The 26,616-nt window shown below is 47.6% G+C and overlaps 1 protein-coding gene across 2 annotated transcripts in view; it reads right to left on the bottom strand.

Moving 5' to 3' along the window:
• The window catches only part of SCUBE1 (signal peptide, CUB domain and EGF like domain containing 1), a 258,064-nt gene that overhangs the window by 213,509 nt on the left and 17,939 nt on the right, over window positions 1-26,616 (bottom strand). For both annotated transcript variants that reach the window (XM_036761573.1, XM_036761572.1), the window contains exon 3: window positions 11,700-11,828. In XM_036761573.1, coding sequence (XP_036617468.1) covers window positions 11,700-11,828 — 129 coding nt within the window. The remainder of the gene's footprint in view (window positions 1-11,699; window positions 11,829-26,616) is intronic.

Raw genomic sequence — 26,616 nt, 5'->3', positions numbered from 1 at the left:
TCTTGGAGAACACACACATGAATTCGGTCCAGGTCACAGTAAGGCACAGGCGTAAGAAGGACAGAAACTGCATCAGAGAACCTGAGTCTGAATTCCACTTCCACTTCTTAGGAGGCCATGGGCAACCCACCTCCCTGGTCTAGGTCTCAGTTTCCTTCTCTGTAAAAGGAGTCTAAAATCCTTTCCAGCTCTAATGTTCTACGTTCTAAGTTAATTCTAGCTTAGAGATGCTATGTTCCAGGGTCTCTTCTAGCTTTGACATCTTAGGATCACTAGGACCAAATGTCCCATTGAGTCACAGATTGGTTCTTAAAGCCAGAAAAGTCCTGAGAGGCCAACTGGTCCAGAGCACTGATTTTACAGAAGAAATCAAAGCCCAAGAAAGCTAATCAACTTGCCTATATTTTCAGCAAGTTGGTGACAGATCACAGAATCCTAAATTTAGGGTTAGATAGGATTTTAGAAGACACCGGATCCAACCCTTTTCACTTAACAGGTAAGGAAACTAAGACCTAGTGAAGGAAAGGGACTAGCCCAAGGTCACTCAGAAGTCAAGTGGCAGAGCCTAGATTGGAATCCGGGTCAGTAAGCCAGCAAGCATTTAGCAGACGCTTACTTCTTTCCTTCCTTCCTTCCTCCTTTCCTTGTGCCCTTGTGCTGAGCTCTGGTGACACAAAGACAACATTTATTAAATATTTACTATATGCCAGGCACTGTGCCAAGCACTATTGAGGGAAAAAAGTCCTTACCCTCAAAAAGCTTATATTCTGTCAGAGGAGACAATTTATACATATCAAGATAGATAAAAATAAATCCAAAACAAACACAAAGTAACTGAGAGGGAGGAGGGGCTGCTAGCAGTGAGGATGAGGACCTAAGAGAGGGCTGACTTCCAGGAATGGGGAAGTGGGAGATCCACCATCCTCATTCTTGGCCAGACCTCACCTGGAGAATGGCTAAGTTCTGTGTTCCCAGTGTGAGGCCCCTGAGGGGCTGGAGAGCATCCTGAGAGGGCCAGAAGACCTTTGAGTCCACATCATCTAAGGATCAGCTGGAGAAACTGGGAATGGCTAGATTGGAGAAGAAAAGATGGAGGAGTCAAGATTCAAAGGCAGGTCTTCTCAGCTAGGAAAGCAGCTAGATGATACGGCAGAAAGAGTGCTGGTCCTGGGGTCAGGGAGATCTAAATTCAGATCTGGCCTCAGACATTTACCAGACCCTGGACAAGTCACTTAACTCCTATTTGCCTCAGTTTCCTCATCTGTAAAATGGAGATAATTATATCTCCTACCTACCAGACCTGTTGTGAGGATCAAATGAGACAGTATTTGTCAAGGGCTCAGCAAAGTGCCCAGCACCTAATGGGCCTTTAATAGATGTTTCTCTCCCTCCCTCCCTCCTTCCTTCCTTCCTTCTTTCCCTTCTCTTCCCTTCTTCCCTTCCTTCCTTCCTTCCTGCCTTCCTTTCTCTCTTCTTTCCTTCATTCCTTCCTTCCTTCCCTTCTCTTCCCTTCCTTCCTTCCTTCTTTCCTTCCTCTTTTCCTTCCTTCCTTCTTTCCTTCCTTCCTTCCTTCCTTCCTTCCTTCCTTCCTTCCTCCCTCCCTTCCTCCCTTCCTTCCTCCCTCTGTCCATCCCTTCCTCCCTTCCTCTCTTCCTTCCTTCATTCCTTCCTTCCTTCCTTCCTTCTTTCCTTCCTCTTTTCCTTCCTTCCTTCTTTCCTTCCTTCCTTCCTTCCTTCCTTCCTTCCTTCCTTCCTCCCTCCCTTCCTCCCTTCCTTCCTCCCTCTGTCCATCCCTTCCTCCCTTCCTCTCTTCCTTCCTCTCTTCCTTCCTTCTTTCCTTCCTTCCTTCCTTCCTTCCTTCCTTCCTTCCTTCCTTCTTTCCTTCCTTCCTTCCTCCTTCCCTCCTTCCCTCTCTCCCTCCCTCCCTTCCTTCCTTCCTCTCTTTCTTCCTTCCTTCCTCTCTTCCTTCCTTCCTTCCTTCCACCCAGCTCATTATGGCACATCTTTGTCAAAACAGTTCATTACTTTGAGACTGACCCTTCATCTTTGCCGACATGTTGCTGGTCCTTTATTTTCTAAGAGGATCAGTGACATCATGATGTGGGTCAGGGTACATTGTGTTCAGCTGTGGTTGATCAGTCTAATAGGAGTTCAGAAGACTCTATCTACCACAGGTTGGGCACAAGTGGTCCAAAATAATAACTATTGCCAAAATAATTCATTGCTTGAGGACCAATCCTCCAAGGCTAGCCACTCACACAGAGCTAAGCTGGCCCTGGAGTGACTGACAGCCAGGCCCCCAGAGGCCCATGTGTGAAGCCTTTCCAATGTGGTAGGACCTGTGGGTGCCTTTGGGCATGGCCTTTGAGATCCTGGGGTCACCTGCACACCCTGATGAGGCACCGAAGGAGAAGGCCGTCAGTGAGAGGAATGAGGCTGATAAATAAGAAAACAGGAAAGAATCTTTCAAGGGCCTGGTAAAAACTCTGAGTGTTTACAGAGCGCGTGACCTCAGCCGACTGTTTAGTTCCACATTAAAAATGCTCCATGTTTCTCCTTCCCTCCGAAGGGAGCCGATCTGAACTGTCTAAGTATAAAGAAAAATAAACATGGGCAATTGCAGCCTTCATTCAGGGGTTGGGCAAACAGCACGTTGCCTCCAGCTGTCCCCGGAGAGCCATGGAAATCTGCTTCAAAAGGAAGGCAGAGGGCATTGGGCTCTTTAATCATGACCATGCTGATGCAATCTTAAATTAATTAGTGCTACAACTGGTTGACTTGCAGCATCTGGGGAGGAGGGGAAGCAGCTTCCTCACACTCGTGAAACTCTGGCCTCTTCCCCAACCCAACCTTAGAGCGTCCAGAGCAAGGGACCAGAGAGTCCCACTGTCCAGTGCCCTGGTTAGATCCCAATGCTAGTTTTCCATTCAGAGGTCAGAGAATCTCAGAGCTACAAGAAGGTGCTATAACCTGGCCCCTTCCTACCTTTGCAGTCTTCTTATACCTTACATTCTGCTCCCTTTTCCGTTCCCACCCCAAACACCCTTCTTGCTATTCCTTGAACAAGACACATCATCTCCTGACTCTGGGCATTGTCTCTGGCTGTGCCCCCTGCCAGGAATGCCCTTCCTTCTCACTTCAGCCTTCTGGTTTCCCCAGATTCCTTCAAATCCAAGCTAAAACCCTACCTTGTACAGAAAGCCTTTCTCAAACCACCTTAATGTTCAAGCTTTCCCTGTGTTTAGCATCTCCAATTCATCTTATTTCTATCTTGTTTGTACATAGGTGTTTGTATGTCACCTCCCCCATTAGGCCAAGAGTTCTTTGTGGGCAGGGACTGCCTTTTGCCTTTCTTTGTATCCTCATCTTTGTATCCTGTCTGCCTGGCACACAGTAGGCATTTAATCAGTGGTTTTATTGACTGGTGCACAGTAGGCACTTCATCAATGCTTTTTACTGACAAGAAAGGGACTAAAGGTCATACTTTATAAGAATCAGTTGAGGAACTAAGAATATTTAACCAGAAGAAGAGAAGCCTCAGGGAGAACCTGATTACTGTTCCCTACTGCCTTACCCTCTCCTGGGTCCTCTCAGCATAGCCTCTAGCAACATGGAAGCTCCTGGAGGACATGAGAGAGTTTCCCCCTGGCATTTGTATCCCCAGGGCTTAGCTCAGGGTCTCCTGGCACATAGTCATGCAGGATGAATGCTTTGTCTACGTGTAGAGCTGTCATGTAGAAGAGGCAGCTAGGTGGCACTGCAGTGGATAGAGCCCTAGGCCTGGAGTCAGGAAGACCCGAGTTCAAATCCAGCCTAGCCATGTGACCCTGGATAAGTCACTTCACTTCTGCCTGCCTCAATTTTTGCATCTGTAAAATGGAAATAATCACAGCACCTCCCTCCCAGGAGAATCAAATGAGATATTTGTGAAGTGCTTTGCACAGTGGTATACAGTAGGTGCTACATAAAGGTTAGCTATTATTAGCTGTTGTTATCGGCTGAGGGAGGGAGTAAAAGCAGTGGGCAGAAGTGACGGAGAAGATGGCTTCTGTTCAGGAGCAACAGAGCCTGGCCAAGGAGAGCTGTCCAGCGGCAGTTTGCCATCACCGGTGCTGTTCACGCAGAGGTTGGGGCCATCATTGGACTGGCCAGCCACCGAGGCCCCTTCTGACTTGGAGTGTCTGTGATTCTTCAGTTACAGGGGGAGGGAAGAGACGGAAGCCCACAGGCAGATGGGCAAAGAGCTGGGCAAGCCTGCAGCTGTTCCCCTTCCTTTTCCTCCTGGTACCCACCAAATTATCAGGCCAGAATGCCCAGGACAGGGGAACAAAAGAGCTGCCTTCAAGGACTGGCAGGGCGGCCCCAGGACAGACCCAGGAGCCATGGAGAGAGCCTGTGAGAGAGTGGATGGAGGGGAAGGAACTGGCAGAAACAGATGGGATGTCACCGGGCATCCCAAAACCCACACGTTCCAAATGGCGCTCACCCTTCTCCGTGCCCTCACCCATCTTCCAACTTCTCTATAGCTGTTGAGGATGTCATCATCCATCGCTCACATTCACAGTCTCAGAGACATCCTTGACTCTCCACTCTGCCTCCCTCACCTCCACATCCTCACTATATCCATTCAGTTGGAAAGTCGTACCAAGTCTCTCTCCACAGTCTGTCTCTTCTCCACTAGTGACTCTATCCTTGGTCTGGATGTTATCACCTCCTCCCCAGATTATCAAAAGAGTTTCCTAATTGATTTCCCAGCCTTTGGTCTCTCTCCTGTTTAGTCCTTCTTCTATGTAGCCACCAAAGCAATATCCCAAAAGTTCAGCTCTGACTGCCACTGCCAGGCCCCTTATTGCTTCTAGGATCCAATGCAAACTCTGCCATTTCACACCCCAGACTATCCTTCCGGGCTGATGGCAGATGAATAACTTTCGCACACTTATGTTCCAGTGAAATCAGCCTGCACTGTTCCTCATCCTCAACATCTCATTTTTGTTCTCTGTGCCCTTGACAGGCTGCCCCCAGATCTAGAATGTGCCTTATTCCCCTCACCTCCAAACTTAGACTCCCTAGCTGCCTCCTATGCCAATGATGTCAAATGCAAATCTGTGAAAGGATACATGTGGGTCCCTGATGGCAGCATTGAGACTTAGAAAACCACATATTCACATTATCAAGCTTCTATTACATTTTTATTTATTTTGTTAAATCTTGTACAATTGCATTTCAATATGGTTCAGCTGCAGGCTGGACTCTCTTTGACACCTCTGTTCTACCTAATACTCTTCCTGACCCCCAGCCCACCTCAATTTCCTTATATATTTAGGCTGCATTTCCTGTTTGTATATCTGCATACACGCTGCTTCATGCCGCAGAGATGAGATTTCTTGAGGACAGGGACTGTTTTTTGCTTTGTTTTGTCTCTGTATTCCCAGAGCCCAGCACAGTGCCTGACACATGATAGGTGCTTTACAAATGTAGGGGATTGCTTGGTTGCTCAGTTGGTTTCCCCTCATTGGAGGTCTCCCAGCACACCTGGGGAAGTTTTGGGTCAGATGTTGAAGAGGACTTTATCCCAGTTGGACTTGCTGGCCACTGAGGCCTCTCAGAGCTGCTTTGTTTCTGTGATCTCATAAATTCGTTCCAAGAAGGCAGCTCCTGATAGCTGGCATGCTATGATTAGCCCTCCAACTCCAAGCTCCTTCCCTGAAGCAGGAAGAAAGCCCCACGTGGTGAAGGGGATGGGAAGAAGAATGAGAAAGACAAGAAGGAAGGAAGAGAAGAAGGCATTGGCCTCAGGGGTGTTTGAGCAGCTCCTCCACTGACAAAACTCCAACTAATGAGAAGCAGGGCCCCAGATGGGGAGTAGGACAATGGGGCCACTCTGCTGGCTTTCCAGCTATTTGGGGAGAGCTTAGAGAGGATGAGCCAAGTGACTGTCACCCAAGCTCCGAATCCTCAGCACTATCCTGCATCCCAGATGGGCTGGGCCTGACTGAGCTCTGGGCCCCCAAAGTTGCTGTCAGCACCAACAGGCCAGGCTTGGTTCTCCCCCAGTCTTAGCCCCTTCCTCTGGTCCATCACATTCACTCATTGGCTCACCATCCATTATCTGGTTTGATCCTTGAATGAGTCACTTCCTCGAGGCTACTACTCTTTTTAATTTATTGATGTCTTGTTTTTTACACCCTCATTTTACATCCTTTTCCTTCCCCCTCCCAGAGCCATCCTAACAAATAGTATTTCTCTAAAATCAAAAAAAGGGAAAGAAGAGAAAAAAATCGGCACAACCAACCAACACATTGAAAAAGTCTGAAAACGTGCACCATGCAACTGTTGTCCCCTCCCACCTCCATGAAAGATGGGTTGGGCATGGTGAGGATGCTCATTCTTCTGTAAGAGTGGAGGAGTGGGACTAGGGCCCCTCCCAGGCCCAAATCTATCCCCCTTTTTAAAAGATTGGTTCCATGGTGGTGATGCATTAGCCAGCCTTTCCTAGCTCCCCTGGCTGCTAGAGCCTTCCTCCTGGGCTTACATGGTATCTATGTTGTCTATTTTACCTGTGTGCCTGTTTCTATCAGGGATTGAATGGAATACCCTGAAGGGAACAAGCTCTTCCACTTCTGTTTTTGTCTCCTCAGTACTTGATACAGAGTAGTCCCTTTAGAAATGATCAGTTGGTTGGTTGGGCTAAGGGTCCAAAATGCATAGGAAAGGGCATTGGCCGGGAGTCATCAGACTTGGGTTCACATCCTGAGTCTGCTGCTTGCTCCCTGTGTGTCTTGGGGAAAGATCCTTACCCTCTCTGGGCCTCGTTTCCTCATTTCTACAACAATGAGGCTGGACCAGATGGGCCCTTAGGTCTCTCTCCATCCTCTCAAGGTCTAAGATCCTCTGCTCCTTTTAGGGCCCTTCCAACTTTAAGCTCCTGTGATTCTCTGTTTATGATTCTGTCAGGATAAAATGGGATCAGAGCTGCTTTGATCCTCCACTCTCATAGTGTCCATGTCTAGCAGAGAGATAATAACACCCCCAAACCCCAACACTGCCTGACCAGCGCTAGGCAGAGTGATAGGATGGGGCTCATGCCCTGGAGTGCCCATAGCCAGCCAAGACCCATGAGACAGCTAATCAGAGCCAGAGGGCCAGGAAGTGCTTTCCTGATCAGTGAATGACAAGAGCCAAGTATAAGACCACATCTGGACAAGTGACCTCAGGCACCCGAGTACTTTGAAAGGAAAGGAAAACCTGCGCCTACCAAGACACAAAAACAATGTCATTGTACCAGGCTAAAGGAGTATCGCTGTCTTGTCTAGTGACCTCTCTTACTCTCATTCATTCTTAGCTGAAAAACCAGCTCATTGAGAGTTTGATTCCCCACAGGGCCATTTTCAGTTCTATTTGAGAAATCCCCCAATAAAAATGTCAAATGGAGAGGGATTCTGGCTCCCCCCAGGAAGAATTTGGCCCCTTTCCAGGACAAATTTTTCAGCCAGAGATTGCCCCGAGAAAATGCCATTCGCTTTATTAGAGAAAAAAGGGGAAGCTGGAAAAAGAATAACCTTTTAAGCCATTGGCCTCATCTCACCAAATTAATCTGGAAATACTTTTCAGGCTGAACAATTAACTTAAAGGATGATCAGCATTTTTGTGACTAGGCATCAGCAGCAATGGATCCAGCTGAGAGTCTCAAGGAAAGGTTCCACCAGCATGGATGTAGGGGTTCCAGAAATACGGAAGCTAGACATAGGTCTCGTGAATTCTGACTGGAGGATGGGGTAACCAGAAGGTAATAGTGGCTAATAGTGGGAAATTGTGGGGTAATAGTGAAGACATGAAGAGATCTCTGGTTATTAGGTACAGTGAAAAGAAGATTTTGAGTCAAAGGCCCCGGTTCCAATCCTATCTCAGTCACCGGGGTAACTTGGGACAAATCCCAGACTTTGTGGGCCTCAGTTTCCCCATCTGTAAAGAGGAGGGGGGAGAGCTGGAATAAAGAACTTCTAAGGCCCCTACAGAATTGGAACCACAGGCGGTTGGAAATGGAAACATCATTAAAGATTATTTCCTCATCTATACCTATGGAAATCATTGTCCCCTGTGTTGGTAACCAAAAATGGGCTCCTTAGCACTTAGTCACCAAGTGCCCTTGAATAGTTTGGCTTTTTCCCCTGAACTGAATGCTGTTTGTATGTTGGAATGGAGTAAGCTTGTCGGCCCCTTCACCTTGCTTCCCTTGCTTAAGCTGATGGAAAGAACCTGTGCTTTCCCGGTCAACCCCTTCACCTTGCTTAAGCAGATTGAAAGAACCTGTGCTTTCCCCGGCGTACCTTACACCCCCGCAAAAGCCGGATGGTTAAAAACAGCTTCCATTGGAGCCAGAGGCTGCTACAGCCACAGCCACAGCCGAAGCCGAAGCAGGAGGTGCCGGTAGCAGAGCTGACCTATGTGTGGATTGAGGAGTGCTGAACAAGGACTTGTGGCCAGTGGGTAATCTTTTTACCATAGAGGTGAAGCATGTATATGATTTTGCTGTACACCATCATGCTTCTCTGTGGCCTCCTGGTTACTCTTGTGAGGCGGACTTATTGGGCCTGGAACCTTTTGATCAATATATCAAAATGGGGATGCTGGTTTGTGGATCTGTTACTCTGGAGCCTAAATATATGCTTTGATTCTTCTGCCTCTTATCTTGAGAATTTCTTATATCTGGCAGTTCCGAACCTTTCAGACATACATATGATCCTCTTTGAAATTATAAACTCTGCCCTCCTAATACATCCCCTCAAGACCCAACTTGGGGCCAGATCCTATCTCTTAGTCCAGAAACTTTCCCTGATTCCCTCCTCCTCCTAAATGAGAATATTCCCCCCCTCCTCCAACGTCCCCAGGGCTCTCTGTCTGGCTCTCTCCTTTGCTCCTAGCACACAAGACTTTGCATCATCTTTTTCTATGTGCATGATGTAAGCTCCTTGAGGGCAAGGACTGAGCTGTGTTTCATCTTTGTACCCCAAACAACCAACAGAGTCTTGCATATAACAGAAGTTTGTGCAGCTGAATTGGTGGAGGGGGTGTCCAGGCCGCTCATTTTATAGAGCAGGAGTATGAGGGGAAGGGGTCAAGCCTCGCCTAAGGTCACCTAGCTCCTGGTGGAGTCAGATCCTCATCTCAGATTTCCTGAATCTTCTGATTCCAAATCTGTATGATCTTCATCCTTCTCTCTTGTCTAGAAGCACCAAATGGGATGTGCTTCCAGGGTGAAAATGCCTGTCACCTTGTGAAGCAGCAGCTTAGTGCCAGTGTGCCAGGAGGGAGAGATAGCCCCCTGGGGCCGGGCCTGGGGGAGGCATCTCATATATGCTCTTGGACAGCATGGGAAAGGGAAACCAGCATGGGGTGAGAGTCAGAGGGTTTCTGTTTTTCCTTCAGCTGAGCCTAACTGCATCTCTCTGCACAGTCCAGTTCTGCCCTCTGAAAAAGAAGAAAGCGGATCCCTCTCTATCTGACAGCTTTCTAGTCATCCTGAACTCCTCTTGTCCCTGGCTCTTTCAGATGATTCCAATGTGGCCCAAGGGTCTTCCCTATCCTAGGTGTCCTGGTCTGCACCCTCGAGAGCTTATCTGCATCCTTCCTAAAAGGCAGCATCCAGAACTGAACCCAGTACTCTAGACGTGGCATGACCAGGGTGAGTGAGGACAAGGAGGCCTGGAAGCTCTTACTTCTTTAATGCAGATCCTGTGGCTTTTCTTGGGTCACCTTCAGGGGGAGCTTATAACTACTCAAATGCGAGAGAGCTCTCAAGTGAATGACCAATAAGCTGTGCCTCAGGGGATACCTCAGTGTGGTGGGTGATTAGAGAAAGCCTCCCCCCGCCACCCTGGGGAAACTAATTAGGAGGGATGGCAATAGCCAGGCAAGAGGGTGAAATCTGGTGATGGGCAGAGAAAGAGCACAGGAAGGAGATGCCATGGAGGGTGCCCTCTTCCTAAACCACAAGCCTTGCCTCAGTGCCTCCCCGTTGCCCCAGGACAAAATTCAGACTCTTTATTTGACAAGGAAAGACCTTTACAATCTGGCTCCAACATATCTCTCCCAACATGTTTCATGGCATTCTTCATATATTCAATGTTCTGGCAAAATGGGGCTTCCTTGCTGTTCCCCATTCTCAACATTCCACCCCCTATTCACAAGGATTATCCTAAGTTGTGCTCCTCCCTGGAATGTGCTGCCTCCTCCCTTCTGTCTCCTAGAACCCTCTTCCCAGTCTTCAGGTCTCAGCTTCTCATGGAAAAAAAAATGTCTTTGCTGGGTTCTAGTGTCTTGCCCAAAACTGCTTGAGAAGCCATCAAATCACTTCTATTGGCTTATCTGCATATGTGCTGTTTCTCCTCCATAGACTCTAAGCTCCCTGAGGGGAGTACAGCCGTGTTTTGTTTCTATTTTCCTAGCCTAGCACAGTTCCTCTCACATAGTAGTTTGCTAACAAATGCCTGTGAAATTGAATTAAATTCCTTTAGCAGAAATCTGCCTTCCGGGAGTGCCAGGTCTTTGGTGAAGATTCTCCCATCAAATTCATCCCTCAGAAGACTGACAGTAGTCATTGTGCCCCCTTCCCCAGCCCCTCTTCTTCTCTCCATCAGACTACACGTCCTCAGCTCCTTTGCTCAGAAGCCCCTGCCTCTCCTCTGGCTGTATCCTGCTTTGCTGATGCCTTTCCAGGTAGCTTCTCCACATTTGCAGTTTCTCTTAGGAGAAACCACAACCATTTTCTCCTAAGTTTCTTCAAGCCTGGCATGAGCATCTGGAGGAGACTCTGAAGATGATGAATCAGGATAAAGTGGTTTGGCTGGAAGTAGGATTAAGAGACCCAAAGAGGAGCCACCTTCTGCCCCAAATAGTATGAGCCAAGATGCGCTGCCAGCCAGAAGCAGCATCCGTCATTCGCCAGCCAAAGGCGACAGTGATCTGCCCCCCACCACACACACACACACACACACACACACACACACACACACACACACGCTCTAGATTTTAATATGTCATGAATCAGAATAGGCTCTGCCACTACTTCTGGGACAAATTTGGCTAAATCCATTCTGTTCTTTGGGCTTCCACTGCCTGCTTTGGAAAATGAAGTAGTTGGTCTAGAAGATTCTGTTCTAAGCTCCCTCCCAGCTCTGACATTATGTGATAAGGTCCCTCTTGGGTCTAAATGGGCCCATTCTTGGCCAATTACATCATTGTCCTATGTCTGTACCCTCTAATGAGGACCATCTGCAGTCATCCTGGTGAATATCTGGCCACTGGACCCAGATGGTTCTGGAGGAGAGAGTGAGGCTGGTGACCTTGCATAGCACTCCCTCCCTCAAATCTATTCCTCTTGCATGTCAAAGCGTCACCTCCCTGATGTCATGGTCCTCTTCAAGAATGAAGGGCAAACTACAACACAATGCTCTAATGCCTAATGCATCATCGCTCTGTCAAGGACCTGCCATCACAGGTCACCATGGTATCTATACAATTTGAAATGGCATCTTTTTCTCCTAGTTGCTCCCAATCATTCCCAGTTCACTTTGCAAAACTCCCTGGGGTCCTGGGGCCAAGCTCTCCTATCAAACTGGTGGCGACACCTTGAGCCAAAGCCAGAGGCCAGCATGGACGCACCAAGTGTGGGCCCGGCCCGCGGACTCGCCGTCACTCACCCAAGCAGTTGTGCCCATCGTGAGCCAGCATGAAGCCGTCGTAGCAGGTGCATCTGTAGTTTCCTGGGATGTTGATGCATTCGTGGACACAGCCCCCATTGTAGTAATCATTTTCACATTCATCTATGTCTGCAACACAGAGAACACGGGGAGGGAGAGAAGGGGGGTGTCATCAAAGGGCTTAGCGCAGAGTTCTGCTGACTGCAGACGAGAGCAGACCTTGTGAGCTCTGTGACCTTGGCTTTGTGACTGTACCTTTGAGTCTCAGCCCCTTCACTTGTAAAGTGGGAGGAATCAGTGGTGAAAGCTCTCTGCCAGTCATAAAATACCATGAATTGTAATTGTTTTTATCATTACCATCAGGGAAAGGGAAGGGAATAAGCATTTGTTAAGTGTCTACTGTGTGCTAACTGCTTTACAAATGGCTCGTTTGATCTGCCAGGCAACGCAATCAATGAAGGGGACAGCAGGGAAGTAAGAAGTGCTTCCCAAATGCTGTGGGGTTTCTCTATCCCTCCACAACAGTTATTCCCTGTGGGTCAATCCCTGACTCTCCACCATTATAGCTTGTATTCAGTTACCAAATGCCCCTGGTATGCCAAACATCTTTATAAATCACCAGCATCACGGAGTTGGAAGGGGGGGACCTCAGAGGCAAGCTTGTCTAACACCTGAGTTGGAATCCTTTGTATGCCATTCCCAGCTAGTGCTCATCCTGCCTTTGTCTGAAGACCTCCAGAAGAACCCAGTCCCTCCGCAGGTCACCCATTCCCCTCGGGGGGCAGCTCATGGTGTTGTCGTTGTTCAATCATTTCAGTTGTGCCCAACTCTTTGTGACCCCTTTGGGGTTTTCTTAGCAAAGATACTGGAGGGGTTTGCCGTTTCTTTCTCCAGCTTATTTTACAGATGAGGAAACTGAGGCAAACAGGGTGAAGTGACTTGCCCAGGGTCACACAGCTGGTATGTGTCTGAAGCCAGATGTGAACTCAGGTCTTCCTGACTACAGGCCACTGTGCCACCCAGCTGCCCCTTATAACAAACCAAAATCTACTTTGCTGTGACTACTCCCCTCATTGACCCTAATTCTGCCCTCAGAGCCACAGGTGAGGCCTGTTGGAACTGAATTTTTATCTTTCTTTTACACACCAATCAATCAACAAACAAGCATGCATCGAAGAGGGAAACAGAATGTCTCCTGCTCTTCCACTGACAACTGTCATCTCCTCACCATTTTACCCCAATTCTGCTCTTCTCCAGGCTAAACAGTCCTAGTTCCATCATTGAGGACTCATGCGACACAACCCCTAGTCTCTTTGTGGTCCCAGTTACTCCCCTTGGTGGAGCTGAGAGCTGAGTACCATGTGATCTGCCCTGGGCAGACGAAGTCTCCCCTTTGGCTTTCTGGGCTGTGTGCCTCTCGCTGGAGCCCAGGATCACATGAGCTGCCTTGGCCACCCTGATCCACTGCTGACTGACTCATCATCCCGTTAGTCTTTCTACCTGCCTTTTGAATCAGGGGTCTGAACCTGGATCTGTCCTTTGTCCTTGTATGACCTTGGGGAGCTTGCTTCCTTTCTTCCTTGTTTACCCAGTCTCCTCCTCTGTAAAATAAGGGGAGGGAGGCCTCCATTTGTCCCCCAACCCCCTCAAGGAAGGATCTGAAAAACTCATTTTCACTGAGATAAATAGGATCATGGAATGTAGTCTGACCTTGGGGATCTTCTCATTCAATGCTCTCACTTTACAGAGGAAGACACTAAGACAGAGTGAGGTTTGCCTGAGATGGCGGGGGTGGGGGGGGTGGGTCATGAAGGACAGAGGGAGCTTTCGAAGCCAAATCCTCTCATTCCAAGTGAAGCCTGCTGTCTTCAACAGCACATGAGTGGGAAGGACAGTCTAGGTGGATGGAACGATGTGGCCAGCAGCCCAGTGGAGGGAAAGTGCAGGCATCACTCTCAGCATAAAATAGCTGACATCTCTGTATCTTATTGGCAAGGTCTTTTAAAGCTTTTAAAAAGTCCTTTGTGTACAATGTCCCATTAGGGACTGTCTCGCAGTAGCACCCAGAGGGGTCATCGTATGCCATGGTTTAGAGAGGCTACTCAGAATAGAAAAGCCACTGCATTGGGAATCAGGAGATCTTGATTCAAGTGTTGTCTTTGCCCAGGTATTAGCTACATGATCCTGAACAATGAGAATGGTTGTACCCAACCAGATATACAGAGAAGGAAATCTGCAGTAGAAGAGACATTGAAGGGATTGATTTGCCGGATTGTCCTTCACTTCTATGAATTTGTATTCTCAATCACTTATTCTCTCTTTTGTTTCTTTGGTGATTCCTGCCACTCTGGATTTGTTTTTTCTATTCTGTCAATTTTTTCTTCTGCTGTGAAGGCCTTAGATTCTGCTTTTATAATCCCCATCTCTTTTTTAAATCATTCAGGAACATACTACTGTGGTTTTATACTCCCTTGGGAACCCATAAGATCCTCTGCCTCAATGAATGTTGATTCATTTTCCTTTCTCTTACAATATTTAGTCATAGATGTCTAGACTCTTTTACCCAATCTGGAGACCATAATCCGTTCTGTTATTAGTGCCTACCCTGTTGATTTATGTGCTTATTGTCAAAATCTTTAACTCAGTTCTTTCTTCCTGAAATCTTTAGCAATTTTGGTCTCTTTCTTTCCTTATAGTCCACTATCACTCTTTATGACTCTTCCCTTCTGATGACAGTTTCCTCAGGGCTGAACCTCAAAGTCATCTTGGTCTCCTCCCACCTTGGGCAGTTCATGGTTCACTAGCTTAGGTGTTTGCTCCAACTGACTTCTTGGAGAATATAACTGGCCCCAGCTGGCTTTCTCTCAGGCTTGGTAGAGTGCCACCTGCTCCCTGCACACCCTGCTTGTTCCCTCTTCCCCAGTTCTCTCTGTTGTGGCACACAGCACTGTTGTGGAGGCTCCTGCCTTTTGGATTTACAAGTGAGTGTTAGGAAGGGTGGTAAAGAGTGTAGAGTTGAATGCTGTTTGCAAGCCTATGGAGTTGGATTGCCAGCCCTGTTGTCCCAGCCTGGTGGCAGTGGGGGAGAGGGTGCTGAGTAAGCATGCAAAGGGCAGAGAGTATTAACTTTCTCTGTTGCTAGTTCATTTTTTTTAACTTTGTTTGGATTTCTGGTGTCCTAGACCAGTGAGAGAGCTAAATTTGCTTTATCTATTGTGTACATTTTCTATTTTGGAGAGGTTTGAGAGGTTCTGAGGATCAGAGAAAATCTCTAGGCCTCCATCTTTTTGGTCATGTGACCCTGGAGGAAATGATTTTCCAGATTGTTCAAAGACAGAAATGTTCCTCTCGCTGAAAAGATCACAAACCTTTTAAAAATGATAAAAAAGATAGCATAAACCCATTTTCTCATTTCTCCAATTGTGAAAATGGCTCACAGCCACAAAAAAGGTTATGCTTGACAAAAACATGAGAAGAGAACAGGCAGGCATTCACAGCCAAACGATCTCAGCAGAGTCACCCAACTTATGAAAGATGCAGAGAAGAAAGAATTCCACTATACCGAGTGTTAGTTGACTTTTTAAAAAGGATTTAACTTAATAGAACCAGATATGGTGGTAAAGTCATCCCTTGCCCCAATAATAGGACTCCTGTAAGCATAGGAGGAAGCACAGCATAGTGGAGAAAGTAATGGACTTGGGGTCAGGAAGACTAGAGTTCAAATCCTCCCTCAGAAACTCACCCACCATGTGACGCTGGGCAAGTCACTTCAGCTTTCAGTGCCTCGGATGCCTTTTCTCTAACATGAAGAGGTTGTACTCAGTGGTCTCTAAGGTCCCTCCTACCTCTGAATCTATGACCCCATGTTAATCTAGGACTTCGTGTTATGACCATATAAGATTTCATGACAGAGAAGTAAGTTTATTCAACTTTGACATATTGTCCAACTGATGACCCATATTTGGATGGTTCAGTCCATTGAGTTATAAATACAGCAGTGATGTACGTCCCCTCTCCTCACTCCCCATCCAGTGATGCTGTTTGTCCATGAATCTCAGGAGAATCAGAACTGCAAGGCACAAAGGGAAAAAGAGAGATGCCAATGGGAAGTAGAAAGACTACAGCATGTTATCAAAGATATTTTCAGACATGAAGAAGTGACGTAATCGTATTATAAAGAAAATATGGGTCCACAAAAGAAGGCTCACTGGTCTCATTGCAAGATCAAGGGATGGTATGTGGGCATCCACCATGCTCTGCTCATCCCCATGAACCATGAAAAGATGTGGATCTTCTATGTAGGTTTTTGTTTTGACAAAAAGGCATCCCACAAGGTGGAAAGGTGTACATGGGGTATGATCTACACCAGTGGAAGGATGCCCCACTCAGAAGAGATAATGGCTTAGCTGAAGTTCTGAAATATATAGTTATTATCCTCATTTCAAAGATGAAGATTCTAAGGCTCAGAGAGGATGGAGGGGCAAGTGTTGGACAGATTTTGGAAGGCCTTGGAAGCCAGGCGTGGATTATGAGGAAGGTGTGGCTTGGCATAAATACTGTCCAGAGGATGATAAATGCCCATTACTAGCCAGAATCAAACAGGGATCAATATCTTTGCTGTCAGCATGTGGCAAACATCTATTTGACAAATCTGTATTCTTATGGAGTTATAGGATGTCAGAGATGGGAGGGCCTGAGGAAAAAGTATTTGGGTGAAGGTCAAATTAGGGAGAAATTTAGGGTTAGAAATTTTGATTTTTGTCATTGAAGTATACTACAGACAACCTAGACATAAATTAAAAAAATAGACAAAGAATTTGGGTAAGAGATCACAAGACTGGCTCAGAGACATGATCAGAGTGGGGGAGAGAAAACTTCAGTTATCCACACATCTGCTAAAGCTATATTTCTGCCAATAGCAGAGAAGCTAATAACATCTTGGCTTGCTTAGCGTTAATTTCTTCACTCAAAAGATGGAGGAACCAACAAGGGAAAATCGTATCATAGATATGACAAAGAAGAGCTGGTTATTGGGATAGAAGTGATGGGAGGAAGTGACCTTGGGAGAAAGGACCCCTTCATCCTAGAGTCGGCACTAAAGTAAAGCAAGTGTGGGCATAGTCTGACTGGTACCCAGCTGACATCAGTGGGGACAGAGAAAAGGCAGGTAGGATCCCATAGTCTAAAGTGCTTCAGAGGGAGTCAGTCCAAAAGGGGCAGAAGATGCTTAAGAATGAACTTCTAAAGGTACAAAGGGAAACAACTCTAATGAGGAGGAAAGTGGGTTTTGTCTGAATGTGGATGTATAGGGCAGTCCCTGAGCAATTTAGATTAAAGAAGAAGAAATGTAGAGGAGATGTAAGCAAGATCAGTTAACAGAAGAGGAATATAAGAGTGTGGCATGGTCCTGTATAAACAGTGTTGATAAATGCTCATGGCAAACTAAGGCTGTTTGTTGAGGAGGCTAAGGACAACCAGTCATATTTTGAGCAAAGGCACCAAAGAAGACCTTTGCTTGAGCTGAATGGGATGAAGATGAGTGACATCAAAGATAAGGCCAAGCTATTCAATGCTTTCCCTCCTCTTTTCACTGGAAAGGACAGAGCAAAAATAACTCATGTAGACGCTGCCCAAGAACATAAAGAGATAAAAAGAGAACATCTTGATACCTGGAGGAACCCACATCACTTGGCCCAGAAAAACTACATCCTCAGGTCCTAAAGAGCTGTCAGACAAGACAGCTGACCCATGAGTGTGGCAGCGAGATCTGAAAGATCATATTAAATGGGAGAGGGGCCACAAGGCTGAGGGAGAAAATGTCTGGTCCCTTCTGCCCCTCTGTGAGAACTTAGCAGTTATATTATGGTAGGCATTCCTCCCGTAGGGGTTGGACGATGCCCAGCTGATGCGCCCTCTGCCAACTCTTAAATTCTGTGATTCTGTGACCTTAGAACAGACAATGTCAGAGCTGGAGGGGAGGGTCCCTATAGCAGGGAATGTCAGATCTGGGAAAGACCTCAGAATAGGGGATGCCCTCAGAGCTGGAGGGGCTTTGGCCAGAGAGTACCACAAACTTCTTTCACATGCATTATATCACACGTGTTAATCTTCACAACACCCCATAAGGTCGTATTCATCTTCTCATTTCATAGACAAGGAAGCTGAGGTTGAGAAAGGTGAAGCACACATATCTGGTGAGTGTCTAGCCTGGAGAGGGAGCCTAAGCCTTATATCTAACTGTTCTAGGGAAGGATTTCACCAAATGTTGGGTGCTCTTCCCCTCCTTGCTCTCCCCCCCCCCCCGCACATTAATCCTTCCTGCTCTTGTCTTACTACTATGGGAAGGAGATGAGGTGAGGGTCAGTAAGAAAAGAGGGCAAGTGAGAGCCCCAGATCCCCACATGGGAATAGCTCTTTGGGAAGTCTGAGAGGGCCCCAAGCTCTTTGGAGGTTAAAGTCTGATAGAAATCCAGACATGAGGCAAACAAACAGAATACAGCCTTCAAGTATCCACTTTCCTAAGAAAAATAAATCGAGTCATGTCTGAGGAAATCTTTACAGGGCTCCAGGAAGAAAGGAGTCTAAAGGGAAGCCCTTGGCTGGGCCCATTTATGCCCACTGCCTGTGGTCCCTAGGAGTCTTCTCTACCCTCCATTCCTGCTAGTCTGGCCTCACCATCCATGCCAGCTTATGAGCCTCGGGGCCATGCCACAGCTCTCCACCAGGCTCGACTTTTCTGACTCTTGCCCAGCAAAGGCAGTAGAATGAGGGCTGGAAGGGGAGTCAAAAGATCTTGAGATGCATGGACCCCATTATTCTTTGCCCTTCAGGTCCTCAGTTTCCACAATAAAGGGGTTGGACTGATGCCCTTGAAGTCCCCTTCTAGCTCTGTGATCTCAATCATACCTAGTCTCCTACATTCTTAGAACTTTCTCCAGATCAGTCCTTAGGGTCCTTGAAACCACAAAGGTTTCCTTCTTGGAATGACAGCTCAGCTCAGGCCTAGAGACATTGATTACAGGCCTGCTGTATACAAGGCCCTACTATCCTGCGACTACCTGGCTTTGGAGGCAGGAGGGTTGGGTTCGAATCCTGCCTATAGTCCCTCCTTTGTGACTAGGACCCATCTCCTTCCCCTATGGAATGGAAGAGGAAGGCATCATTATAGAACAGAAGTGTTAGGCTCAGAGTCAGAGGACCCAGGTTTATTGCCTCTGGGATCTTGGGGGTATCAAGTTAAATCTTACTCTATGGACTTTCCCACCTCCTCCCCAGCAGCCTTGCCTGGCACCTTCCCTAAGCTCCACCACTCCTCCCTGTTTTCCAGATCCCTCGAGGGATCATCTTCCCTGTAAGAATGTAAGCCTCTTGAGGGTCAGGACTGTCTTTTACACTTGTGTTTATATCCCTAGTGCTTAGCAGTGCCTGGCACATAGTAAGCACTTGAGAAATTGTCTCTTCTCTGTCTGTCCCTCTGAGAAATTAAGCCCCTATTATAGACCAGACATTCTGAGAGGAGCAGAAGATGAGAGTCTAGAAGAGCCCAGTTAGTGAGACAAGGCACACATACAGGCATGCATGCACACGCACGCGCACACATATGCACACATGCACACACATACTCAGAGAGCACAGAAGACAGACCATAATAAGGAATGTCAGTAAGATAATAGTGTGCTGTACAATGCTGTCTATAGTCTCTCAGGGAAGGGGAAGGGAGATATCAGTGTGGCCTGTCCTGGCAAACAAAGGCTTCCTGGGAAGAAATCAGGGGCCTCTGAAACCATAGCTTGAAAGCTTCTACAGGCCTGTCCACCGAGATGCCACCTTTGGCCACACTTGCCTCAAGCAGAGGACTCTTTTGCGTTGGGAAAGAAAGCAGTTGGCAAGAGCAGGAGTTGGCAAGGCCAGGGTCACCACTGCAAGGCCTGGCCATCAGCCACACATCTCTATGACATACCCTGGGCTTGGGACCTGGGGGAGTAATGTGACCTGTTCCAGGGGACCGAAAACCAGCAATATGAGACTAAAAAGAATCTGGGCCAGGGGGTGGGAGCCAGGGATCCAATCCCAGCTTGAACATTTACCGCCTGGGTAACAAGTCATGAAGCTGCCAAGCGGCATCTGAGGGACCCTCAGTCTGCCTCAGTTTCTTTATCTGTAAAGTAGGGATGAGAACAGCAGCCACCTCCCAGGGTTGTTGTGAGGATCCGATGAGACAACAATGGTAAAAGCTCTTAGGACAGCACCTGGCACACAGTAAGGGCTGTATAGATGCTAGCAATCACTATAATTACTTAACTTTTCGGAGCTTCACTTCTCAGACTTGCAAAATGAACAAAGTTGGACTACCGTAGATGGTCTTTGGGACTCCTTCTCATGCTAAGTCACCCCAGTAGAATGTAAGTTCCTTGAGATCACCAGCTGCTTTGCTTTTCTCGTTGCCTCTCCAGTGCCTTGTGTGCGGTAGGTGCTAAGTAAATGCTTGTTAAATTGAGTGAAATCCTAGTAATTCCCACTACGACTGATTTTGATAATGAGAGCTTGCCTTTAAAATAGTACTTTCCAATTGCAAGATACTTTTCCATATATAATTCCATATGATACTCAAAACAACCTTGGAGACTAATCATTGCACAATTTTGCAGGCAGGGAACCTGAGACTCGGGTAGAATATTGCAATGTAAAGTGTTGGATTTGAAGTCAGAGGCTCCAGGTTCAAATCCGAACTCATCCACTAACCTCCATGACAGTGGGCTAGTCACATACTGTTCCCCTTTGGGCCTTGGGGAGGGGAGGAGTTGGCCTAGATGAGCATTGCCAAGGTCCCCTCCAGCTCTAAATTCAAAACTGTGCATTGATAGCGCCTCAAGACTTATGGAGGGACTTCACCCAAGCCAGATGGGTCATCGGTGATAGAACCGAGAGGTGAACTTGGGTCTTAGATGGCAAATCCCAGCCCCTCTCCAATGCATCCCACTGCCTGTTCTGAGTGGATTGGGACTGAACTTTATTAACTGCATTGTGTGGGGGGCTCAGTTCGGATGGTCAGAGGCAGGGTTAAAGGCCCAGCTCTGCCATCTCTCTCAGCCCTTTGCAACAGACATGTTGGCTCTGAAAGAACTGTCCTGTCAAAAGAAATAGTGGCAGCAAAACTCAGAAGAGATTCCACAGAAACTACATGGGCCAGACTTCATGTATGAAAAGGCTGACTGTAGAAGAAAAGCACGAAATTGAATGACTCTGGGCAACTGGCAAGAAGGGCCTGAAAATCCTCCTAGAAAGTCAGTGCTGGGAGACACCTTAGAACAGATGGTGGAGCTACCTGGGGGAATCTGAAACACAGGACTCAGAGACCTCCCCCACAGAGGCACCACAATCTTCCCAGTCACCTGGGCTCAGAACCTGGCGGCCAACCTCGGCTCCCCATCCATCCCATCCAACCTGTTGCCAAGTCCTAGCCATTCTACCTCCAAAAATCTCTCCTCTGACCACCCTGATGCCAGCCCTTATCACCTCCCTCCTGGACTACTTCAGTAGCCTGCTGCTTCCTGTTACCTCCAGGATCTAATTCCTCCTCCTCCTCTGTCTCCTTTGCTGGATCCTCCTCCAGAACACTCACTCAGGGTTCTTTCTGTCCTGGGCCCTCTTCTCTTCTCCCTCTAGACTACTTCCCTTGGTAATCTCATTGGTTCCTGTGGATTCAATTGATGATTCTCCAACCTACCTTTCCTGCTCCAAATTCTCTGCTAACATCCAATCTCACATCTCCAACTGCCACTCAGACATCTTGAACTGAATGTCCATCTTCAACTCAACATGTCCAAAACAGAACTCGTGATCTTTCCTTCTAAACTTTCCTTGCCTTCCAACGACATAGAGGCGGCCACCACCCTCCCATCCCTCAGGCTCCCACCCTCGGAGTCATCGTTCACTTCCTATTCTCTCTCACCCCCCATAACTAAGCTATTGGCACATAGTAGGTACATAATAAATGTTTAGTGATTGAAAAAATCCTGTTTGGATTTTAAAGCCCTTCCTAACATGGCACCTTCCTATGATTCACCTCTTCTTAGTACAACCTGGAGACACTGGCCTCCTTGCTGTTCTTACACAAGAAATCCACCCCTTGTCTGTGGCCTTTGAGCTGGCTCTTTCCCATGCCCAGAATGCTCTCCCTCCTCCCCTCTGCCTCCTGGCTTCCTTCTGCCAGAAGCTTTTTTCATCTTCCCTCTCCCCCCACCCCCACCAGCACTCTCCCTCTGAGACTCCCTCCACTTTACTCTGTATATATCTTCCATGCACACAGTCATTTATCTCTCCCACTAGTCTGTGGGCTCCTTGAAGGCAGAGACCATTCTATTTAGCCTTTCTTTGTATCCCCAGCTCTTAGCACAATACTTGACACATAGTAGGTGCTTGTTGACCTGACATGATAGGACCATAGGACTTGGAATGTCAGAGGGAGGGATGTTAGAACCTGGAATGTCAGAGCAGGATGAAATGTTAGAACATGGAATCTCAGCTATAGCAGGGACCTTTGAGATTTTCTAGTACAAGCTCATTTTACAGAGGGGATATGCGTGACAGAGACTGGGGAGGAGCCTCTTTGCCTGCTCCCTCTTCTCACTTTGCATTTAGGTCAAACCTCCAAAAGGTCCACTGACCAGCAGGGGCCATCTTCTTCCCTTCTCTACAGAGGAGACAAGGAGCAGGCAGAACTACTTATTATGGGGTTTGGACAAGGTCACCAAAGCAGAATTTTCTGGATGAAAATGTCAGCAGTACAAACCCCCAAGCCAGTAGACCGAGTAAAGCTCCCCAGCCAGGGCCAGAGCCCACAACACTCTTTGGGAACCAGAGGAGGGGGCAATTGGGGGAATGGGGGCTCCATTCAGTCATGCTTCTTTCTGCCTCGTAAAACAATGATTTTCCTGTGGTGTTAAGGTTTTGTTCCTATTGTGACGAGTCAGTGATTCCTTCTTTGTTTCATTTTAATGCTATTTTAGGATATTTTCCTAAGGCGTGCATTTTTTTTCAGCTCTCCATCTCTTGTGCCATGTTTTCTCCTCAGCCCTCTACTGCCATGCAAACATTAAAACGCTGCCCCTGATCTCATCAAAGGGTCATCTTGCCTCACCTCCAAAGCCAAATGCTGGAAGATGGTTCAGTTTCTCCTGGGAATGGTTCTTGTCAGTAAAGGTGGCTGGGACAAGAAGCAGTGGACACTTCCCTGATTAGCAGCTCTTTGCCTTAGCTCCCCCTTCACTGACTCGGGAACTTTTGGCCAAGTCATGACACCAGCTCCTATTTCTCTGGCCTTTGAGCTGTCATCAGGTCCTCCTCTGATGCCTCCAGCAGGGTGGGAAAGATGTGTGGAGAGGACACAGGCTCTTGACGGCTCTGCCACTAGAACCTAAGCTCTAGTCAGTCCATGCTATTTAAGCTAAAGAATGCCTAAAATACAGGCTTTTCAAACAGGCTATGTGCCTGTTCTAGGACCCCCCCCAGGCCAAGTTAAGAGAGGATCATCACTGAGCTGCCTACAGGTCACCGTTGGGAGCCACCTAAGTTGGTCACTGGTTGGAGTCTCTGTTGGTGGAGGGATGGTAAGATCATTGCTGAGCTGGGAACTAAGAGATCATTTAGTCCAATACTTTAGTTTCACAGAGGAAATAGGTGAAGCCCAGAGATGGGGAGCAAGCAATCCCAGGCCATAGAAAATGTCCAAGGTGGGATTCCAGTCGAGGTCTTCTGACTCCAAAGCCAGTGTTCATTCCAGAGCCCCTCACTGTCGTCTCTCAACTCAAGAAGCTTCACACTAATGAAATCAGAGACCACAGGCGTCTAGATCTGGAGCTAAGGGGGACCTCAAAGACCATCTGGGCCAAACTTCTCATGTCCTGGATGGGCAAATAAGCTCAGACTTGCTCTTAGGCACACAACTATTAAGTTTTGCAGCTGGGACTCAAACCCGGGTCTTCCTCATCGATGGCCTATGCTTTTCCTACTCTGCCAGGCTCTATAGTGGTTGGAATAGGGGATTTGTTGTGCAAAGACCTGGGGCCTCCGACATAGAGTCAAATCCACATTTTGGGTGCTAATTATCCCCCCTGGGATGAGACTGGCTCGTGGCTGCAGCCTCCTGGGGACGATTAGGATCTTTGCTCTCCAAAGTCTCCAAGCTAGATTTTCTAGATTTTAGGGGTACCCAGTGGTGCAGCAATCAGCATAGAAAGGCCCTGATGCCCCCGGCTGTGTGGAGCCAACATTCCAGGTCTCACCAGCTTCCAGAATGGGCAGTAGCAAGCAGTGTGCCCATCCTAGAGCCAGCATGGCCAGGGGCAGAGGCTTGTGACTGACTTGGCTGCAGGTAATGAGTTTCTCAGTTTTTAATAACAACCCCAAGCCCAATAATAATCATAATAGTCAGCATTTACATAGGACCCACTATGTGCCGGACAATGTGCTTACAAATATGATCTCATTTGATCCCCACAACAACCCGGTGAGGTGGGCACTCTTACTGTCTCCACTTTACAGATGGGAAAACTGAGGCAAACAGAAGTTACAGAGGGCAAGTCAGGATCACACAGCTAGTAAGTGTCCACGGCTAGATTTGAACTCAGATCTTCTTGGCTCTAGGCCGGGTGCTCTATCCACTGCACCACCTATGTGAGCTCTCTGCCACCTGACCACATGGAAAGTATGCCTCTCAGGAGGAACTCTTTTGGTGTGGGCAGAATTTACCGTGACCACAACTCGACAAAAGTTCATTTGAATTCTTGTGGCCCCTGGAGATATTTTGAATGAAGTTCATGTGATCTTTATGATTCAAGGGACCATAATCATTTCTATAAGAGATTTCTGCAATTGGCTCCTGGTTCCCACTACCGAGGCTGAGAAAGGAGTTATACTCAATGGCCTTTCAGGTGCCTTCCCTTCCTAAATCATTGATCCAACAGCCATTTCACAGGTGAGGAAAGAGAGGCCCAGAAATGCTACCAACTCTAAATCCAAGTCAGAGGTTCATAAGTGGCGTGGGCAGGATTTGCCTCCAAACTCAGCCCATTTCCACCCCGCCCGAAGTCCTCTAGTTTTAATCTCATTAAAGGCATTATGGGCCAACTCTGATTTTCAGAAAGTTTTGTTAATGCTTTTATTTTTTACATGATGATGACTTACACCTATTCTCCTCAACAATAGCCAATGAGCAAAGAAAACCAGCTAAGTAAAACCAACCAGCCAAGTGACTGCAGCTGAGAGCGTATGCAATGCTCCACACCATTAGTCCCCCACCTCTCCAATGAAAGGAGAGAGTTCTATTTTCTCACCTCATCTCCAGGGCTGTCGGTCATTATAACACAGGGTTGTGTTACAGTTACACAATCGGTTTAGCACTTTTTTCCCTTACACTATTGAGAGTGCCGCATTCATTCCAATTTTCTAGACCAATTCACTCTGGCGTTGAAGATAAACCAGGAGATTGGACTAAGCCAGCAAAATACTAACGGTCTGGACCAGGGGGCATGGAGCAAGGCAATGGCAAAGTAGGGGGGAGGGGTTAGAAGGCTGGCTCTGGTCCTTCCCACCTGTGTGATCTTGGACCTCTAGGGGCCTTCTCTCTGGATAATCACTGCTGCCCTCCCGTCTCTCAGGCCCTTGTGAGAAGAACATTTGGTCAGTCTTATCTCACAACAGAAAGGGGAGCCCTCCTTCATACCCCTGGTCGTCTCGTTGGTACGGGCCCTCCCTATCTCCCTTGGCTGGCATTCCAGACTCCCTCCTGTCTGGTGCCAACCTCCCTGTTCAACCTCGCCATTTGCTCCCTCCCTTCCATGTCCCCCGTGTTCCAGAAACGTGTATCCTTCTACCCTCCAATCCTACACCCTCCCTGCCTTGGCCCCTGATGGTCCCTGGGCCCTGAATGTCCTCCCTCCCTCCCTCACCTTCTTCTCTTTCTAAAGCCCAGTCAAAGGTCCCCTCCCCCAGGAAGCCCCCTTAAAATCCATAGACAACATAGCCACCTTTCCCCTCTGCTTGCCCCTTTCCAATACAAGTACCCTCTGTCACTGGGTGTAACTGGATAATGGATAGAAAAGCAGTCTGCAGACCAGAGAGCTGGCCAGCCACAGGAGCTGGGGTCTCTCCTAATGCCCAGCCCAGGGACCTGTAGACAGCACGCACTTAGTGAATGTTTAGGTGAGCTTATGCAATGATACGAGAAAGAAGCCCTCAACATATTTGACATGGGCTGTCCTTGGGCTGGTACAAAGATGCCAAGGTTGGCCTACCCCTCTGGCTTTTATCTCTCTGCCCCCTTCAGAAAAAAGAAAATTCATGGGGTTTCCTGGGGAGAAATGACCTTTCTTTTAATTGGATGACAGGAAGAAGAACTTGGAGGATATCAATCATTCAGCAAACATTCACCAAATGCCTGCTGTGTGCAGAGCCCTGTGCCAGGTCCTCCAGGGGCACAGACATGAAGAAGACCAGCCCTTGTCCTCAGGAGCCCCAGAGGGGGCTGGGGGATAGCTTCAGGCTCATCCACTAAGCAGGAGAAGGAAAAGGAGGCCGTTCTCTCACAAAGCAAGCAACATCTAGTGAGTTCTGATGAGGGAGACATGCCTGGTGTCGGGTGTATGTATAGTCAGGCTGAAGTCAGCGAGGGAGTCAGCAAGCTTTTATTGAGTACTCACTGTGCCCAGCACTGGAGAGACAAATAAAGGCAAAGAATGTAGTCCTTGCCCTCAAGAAGCTTACAGTCTAACAGAGGAGGCAGCATGTAACCAGGTACTAACAAGAGACACACCAAGAAAAGGAAAGATAAACTGATACCGGGGTACTCAGGAAACTGAGTGAAGCCTCCGGCAGAAGGCTGGATTTAAGGAGACTCTCAGAAAAAGGCAAGGGGGGT

This window comes from Trichosurus vulpecula, chromosome 5, assembly GCF_011100635.1.
Source record: "Trichosurus vulpecula isolate mTriVul1 chromosome 5, mTriVul1.pri, whole genome shotgun sequence".
NCBI lineage: Eukaryota > Metazoa > Chordata > Mammalia > Diprotodontia > Phalangeridae > Trichosurus > Trichosurus vulpecula.
This window is presented reverse-complemented; position numbering and strand designations above follow the sequence as displayed.